At 30.2% G+C, this 6,374-nt stretch overlaps 1 protein-coding gene across 1 annotated transcript; it reads left to right on the top strand.

Annotated features, from left to right (window-relative positions):
* The first annotated feature begins 2,557 nt into the window (after positions 1-2,557).
* LOC101250674 (cyclin-D2-2-like) lies at positions 2,558-5,950 on the top strand. Its single transcript, XM_004252758.5, has 6 exons — positions 2,558-2,830; positions 3,858-3,944; positions 4,036-4,134; positions 4,502-4,703; positions 4,790-4,914; positions 5,557-5,950. The coding sequence occupies exons 1-6, from the start codon at positions 2,558-2,560 to the stop codon at positions 5,719-5,721; spliced, it is 951 nt and encodes a 316-aa protein (XP_004252806.1). The 3' UTR covers positions 5,722-5,950.
* Positions 5,951-6,374: the final 424 nt, after the last annotated feature.

Below are 6,374 nucleotides of genomic sequence, written 5' to 3'. Positions count from 1 at the left end.
AATGGATCCTTTTTATCGTCAGTACCAAATAACTTCACTACGAAGGTTTTAACGGATGTCCACAATATATTTAGACAAAAATAACATCAAAATTTTGGATTACCAGAAAAGATAGTGAACTATAATTTAAGAAAATCAGTAAAATGTGGGGATTTGCCTGCTTCGCGACTCGTTTGATGTTTAAAATTGGTTATTTTTTTCGTTACTACCAATTGGCTCAATAACTTTGACCTTTGCGGACGTTCACAAATTTTTTTTCACAAAAATGACGTCAGAATTCTGATCACTAAAAATCCATGGACTTTTAGCACACAAATATCGATAAAATTGAGGGTTTGCCTGCTCCGAAGCACGTTTGGCCTTGAAAATGAGTAGTTTTAGCCGTCAAGGCTAACTGGATCAATAGCTAAAGTTTTAACAGATGTCCACAAAAAATTCATCAAAATGACACTAAAATTGTAGATCACCAAAAACCCATGAACTATAGCACACGAAAATCTGCAAAAAAAAATAGGGGGTTTGTTTGCTCTAAGGATCATTTTACCTTGAAAATGGGTTGTTTTGTCCAGCAGGGCCAACTAGCCAATAACTAAGGTCTTCATGGACCTTCAAGAAAAATTTCAGCAAACATGTCATCAAAAATCTAGATCAACAAAAATACATAGACTATAGCTAGCAATTTAGGGTTTTACCTGCTTCGGGGTTCGTTTGACCTTGAAATTGAGTTGTTTTGGTTGTATGGGCCAACTAGCTCCATAGCTAAGGTCTTAACGGTCGTTCACAAGAATTTTTGATAAAATTAATGTAGAAATTCTAGATCATCAAAAATACATGGACTATACGAAAAATCGGCAATATGGGAAATTTGCCTGCTAGGGGGCTCGTTTGAACTTGAAAATGGACCACTTTAGCAATCAGGGTCAATTGACTCCATAAGTATGATTTTAACGAATGTCCACAAAAAATTTCGGTAAAAATAATATCAGAATTTGGATCACTAAAAAAGATAGTGAAAAATAGCACATACAATCGGCAAAATGAGGAGTTTGCCTGCTCCGTGGCTCTTCTGACCTTGAAAATGGGTCGTTTTTGTCACCAAATCTACATCAATCCATAACTAAGGTCTTAACGAACGTGCATAAAAAATTTCAAAAGAAATGACGTTGGAATTTCTGATCACCAAAAATTCATGGACTATAGCACACAAAAATTGATAAAACGAGGAATTTGCCTAATTTGGCGCTTGTTTGACCTTAAAAATGGGTCGTTTTTGTTTTTCGGGGCCAACTAGCTCAATAACTAAGGTCTTAACAGACGTCCAGGAAAATTTTTGAAAAAAATGACGTCAGAGTTCCAGATCACCAAAAAAATGGTAAACTATAGACACGTAAATTGGCAAAAGGGGGTGATGTTGGACCTTGAAAATGGTCGTTTTTGCCGTCATGTCCAACTTGCTCTATAGTTAAGGTCTTAACAGACGTCTACGAAAAATTTCAGCAAAAATGATGTCGGAATTTTGGATCACCAAAATTCATGGACTATATAGCACACGAAAATTGATAAAATAGGGGGTTTGCCTGCTCGGGGGCTCGTTTAATCTTGAAAATGGGTAGTTTGGGCCGTCAGGGGCAACTGACTACTTAGTTAAGGTCTTAACGGACGTTCACGAATATTTTTGACAAAAATAACATCGAAATTCCTGATCATCAAAAATCTATACACTAGGTTCTTATCAAGAAGAAAAGTCCCTTTTCATGTTGTTTGCAATTTCATAGAAGTTTGTGAGAAAGAATTAACTTGGTGAAACATTACGGTTATATTGTATTATATTGTATTATTTTAATAAATATAATATTTGAATTGAATCATTTCTTATTATTACATATATAATATTACATATTAACAATTTGAAAGATAAACTTACAAACAAAATAGAGTACGAGCTATTATAATAAAATTATCAAATAATAAGTAAAAAAATGAGAGGAAAAATAAGTAATGATACAATTATCACATTAAATCGGTCATTATACAAATTAGTCTTTCAATAGTTATTTAACGTCAAAATTAATGATACGATACATTAAAATTTTAAATTACATTAATATAATTATTGTATCAAACTAACAACGCAGCACATTGCAATAGATAACAATCATTTAAACAAGCTGTCAAAAAACATGTAAATGAGAAATACGACAAATAATTTAAAGCTGCTAAGAAACGTGTATATGAGAAACACGATAAATATATGAAACAGAAAATGTGCTACCCCTCAATCTCTCTCCACCTTAAGTCCCTATAAAAGGGCACTATTACTCTTCACAGTCTTTCATTACATTCTTGTTTATTTCCATTTTTCCCTATTATTTCTATGAAAAATTCATCATTTTGATTTGAAAATTTTCCCCTTTATACCATGAAATTTACATTCATTTCTCTTTTATTTGCATTGTCTTTTTTAAACTAGAAGATTTTATTTTGCATTAAATACATTTATATTCACAAGGGGACTTATTTTTTAGTATATAAAGATACAATTTTTAAGGCATTTTCAATGGCACCAACTAGAGATTTTGTAATTTCTGGCCTTTTTTGTGCTGAATATAACAAAAGCATGCTTGAAAATGTGTATGATGATATTCATACATTGTTTCATGGGGATCATCAAAACAATCAGCAAACTATGCCATTTCAGAGTGATGATTGTGTCACTTTGATGATTAAAAAAGAATGTGAATATATGTGTGCTGATGATTACCTTGAAAAGTTGAAAAATGGGGAATTTGATTTGGGGGAAAGGGAGCAAATTCTTGATTGGATTTGCCAGGTTGGTTGGATATAATTTAGATTCTTGATGTGATATATTAGTGGAAATTTTCTTGATTAGTACTTGTTAATCAATTTAATGTTAAGTAGATTTCACTTTAAAGTTTGATGGATTGTGATTTGTTCGAGGCGGAACTTGAATTTTTAGGTTATGAATTTTAAATCACAAATCATTTTTGTTTATGAAGTTTTGTCGAATCTATTAATTTTAAGGCTGGCTCCGCCCGCATGTATAATAAATCAACTTTTCAAATTACGGGGTACTTCTATTGATATAGCTATAGTTAGATGCAGAACTTGAATTTTTATTTTTTGATTTTTTAAACACAAATCATTTTTATTTATTGAGTTTTGTCGAACTCTATAACTTTTAGGATGGTTCCGTCTATGTGTATAGTGAATCAACCTTTTCAATTAGAGGGTACTTTCTTTGATAAACATAGGCAGAATCTGAATTTTTATTTTATGAATTTTAAATTGTAAATCAGTTTTTATTGATTTTTGTCGAACTCGATAATTTTTAGGTTGTTCTGTCTGTGTGAATAGTGAATCAACTTTTTCAATTACACGTTACTCTCATGGATAAGTAGAGTCCGAACTTTTTATTTACTAGTACCGAATCACAATCATTTTTATTTATTAATTGTTACGAACTCATAACTTAAAGGCTAGCTCCGCCCGTTGAATAGTAAATCAACTTGAAATTACAATGTACTTTCATTTCTTGTTTCAAAAAGGGATGTTGTGTGTGTTGTGGGGGGGGGGGGGTATAATGATATAATTATTGGATTTTACTTTATATTGGAAAAATCCTTTTATATGAGTTGGTAGGATTTTTTTGTTCTTTTTATATAAATTTGGTACATTGAATGTATTTTTATCTTTTTCCTACTTCATTAAATTTTAAGGTGTCTTTGGCTGAGTTTTTTTACGTTTATTACATAGAGTTTTACAATCTCATTTGTAATTAATGTTTAATTAAGTATTAATCAATGTTAATCATTTGTGGCTTAATTATTTATATGCAGGTTCATTCACATTTCAAATTTGGACCATTGTGTCTATATTTGTCTGTGAACTATCTTGATAGGTTTCTTTCTGTCTTTGAGTTACCTGTAAGTTATTTGATCATCAAATTTTTATTAATTATAACTTCATTTAATCACCAAGTTTTATTAATTTTAATATGATTTGTTTGTTTTATAGGAGGAAAGAGCATGGACAATTCAATTGTTGGCTATAGCATGTGTGTCCATTGCTGCTAAATTGGAAGAGGTTGAAGTTCCTCTATCTGAAGATTTACAGGTAAATATATACGCTCCGTTTTAATTTACATGTCTTAATTTGACTAAGTACAAAATTTAAGAAAAATAGTGAAAAAAAATTATTTTAAGATATTAGATCTAAGATATGTGTAACTATCAAAATATGATTAAATCTTGTGATTTTAAATATATCATGTGAACCTGTGTTCAGATTTATATTAAGTCAGTATTATTCTGACTATAAACCCTTACAATAAAGAATATATCATTATTTTGGATTATCTAAAAAAAAAAAGAGTATCACATTATGTGATGTTTTTTTTAAATTGACTAAAAGATATAGTAATACACATGAATGGTGTATAGAGGGGTCATTTTATTTAATTTTTGTTAATGATTATTGACAGATTGAGGGAACACAATTTGAGTTTGAAGCAAGCACTATACAAAGAATGGAGCTTGTTGTGATGAAAACATTGAATTGGAGAATGCATGCAGTTACACCATTCTCATTCATTGATTATTTTCTTAAGAAGATTGATGGTGATCAAATTGCTTCAAAATCTATAATGTTTAAAGCTACTAATCTCATAATAGGAACATTGAAAGGTAAAAAATTTCATCTTGCAAAAATTTTGGCTATATAAAATGAAATATGTAAATTCTAATTTTATGAGTGTGAAAATTAAATGTAGGAATTGACTTCTTGAAATTCAAGCCTTCTGAGATTGCAGCAGCTGTGGCAATCTATGTTGTGGTGAAAAATAAGACAGGTGGCATTGAGGATGCAATATCCACCTTGATTCAACAAGTAGAAAAGGTAAATATGTTGTCCCTAAAAAGCTAATTCTTCAACAAAAAAATGTGGTAAAAGATAAATAGTCTACTCGATCGAATTCACTGTTTACTTTTTGAGTATTCAAAGGAAATAATGACATTCGTTTGAGTCTATCTTATAGTCTGTGTTGGTGATCTCATTATTTCCGCAAGCGCATCCTTAATTAGGGGTCTATCTTATAGTCTATCGTAATTTTTCCATTTGAGTGTCTATTCATTCTTTTTTTAGGGTGTATAAAGTCACGAAGCAATTCAAACACCTATATTATTGTACTGACGTAATTGGAAGATTGAAATTTCTCCCTGTCGCACAAAGCAGAATGCAATTTCTTGATCGACGAGCTTCAAAATGAGCTTCGAGAAAAGCATATAAAGCACATTAACCTAACATCAAATAGATGAAACCACTATACATATACACATTATATCATATGTTGGTTATTTAACTTTAAGCGATTGAGTGTGCTGCTATTTAGGTTAATTCTTTTTTGAAAAAAAAAAACATGTAATATTACTTTTGCTTATTTTCTATTACTCTTCAATCTTATATCTTTCATCTTGATTAACTTTACATTTAATCAAAATGTTAAAAGATTTCTTCTTTGTCTTTGTGATTATTTTACAGGATAAAGTAAACAAGTGTGTTGATTTGATCAAAGAATCATCTTTGCTAAGTGATTTTGGTGCCTCAACTCTTATGGTTCCTCCAAGTCCAACAGGTGTATGGGATGTTGCAAGTTCAAGTGACATGAGTGATGATGATTCAGGTCCAAGTTCCCTAGATGGATGAGTGAAAGGATACGCGTGGTGTCCAGAACAGCTTGCGCATAGCGCGGTCAAGTACTTTACGGGAGTACATTAGACTTCTTCATACCTAGAAAAAAATTAAAAAAATTAAAAAAAAAAAACTATAAATAAATTGTTCTTGTTTTTAAGTTTTAGAAGGGTAATTAATTTTGTTTTATGCTTGGGGCTATATTAAACAGTAAGGGCTAAAATAAGAAGGAATAAGTTGAGTTGTGTGCTTAATTTTGAACTATTATCAATCAATTCATCAGTTATTGTTTATGGACTTAAGTTTTGTCTTTTGCAGAAGCTCAATCTATATTTATAACTTCAATTTTCTTTAATCTTATTAGTTAAATGATTTTATAATTTATAATCTGAAATATATAATATATTTGTGTGATGATAAATTATATCATTAGTTGTAAAATGAATAACTAATAAATATTGGAAAAACTAATCTAATCAGACAAAGATTCCTACCATATTTATTAATTTTACCATAGTTTGAAATAATTACGTATTTTGTCACTAATTAGTAATTGTATGTCATATATCAAATCAGATACACCTAAGTATATGTATTTTTACTACCAAATACACTAAAATAGGGAGAAAGGCGAGTTAGAAATGAGAGAGATGAGTGAGATAATATAT

The sequence above is a fragment of the Solanum lycopersicum genome, chromosome 12 (assembly GCF_036512215.1).
Source record: "Solanum lycopersicum chromosome 12, SLM_r2.1".
In the NCBI taxonomy this organism is placed as follows: domain Eukaryota; kingdom Viridiplantae; phylum Streptophyta; class Magnoliopsida; order Solanales; family Solanaceae; genus Solanum; species Solanum lycopersicum.
The sequence above is the reverse complement of the archived record's forward strand: the minus strand, read 5'-3'. Positions and strand labels throughout refer to the sequence as shown.

Excerpts from the sequence above, each read along its gene's own strand:
- LOC101250674 (XM_004252758.5), top strand. The coding sequence starts at position 2,558 with ATGGCACCAACTAGAGATTTTGTAATTTCTGGCCTTTTTTGTGCTGAA. Across the intron at positions 2,831-3,857 it reads TTCTTGATTGGATTTGCCAG|GTTCATTCACATTTCAAATT; the intron begins GTTGGTTGGATA and ends ATTTATATGCAG. Across the intron at positions 4,915-5,556 it reads TGATTCAACAAGTAGAAAAG|GATAAAGTAAACAAGTGTGT; the intron begins GTAAATATGTTG and ends ATTATTTTACAG.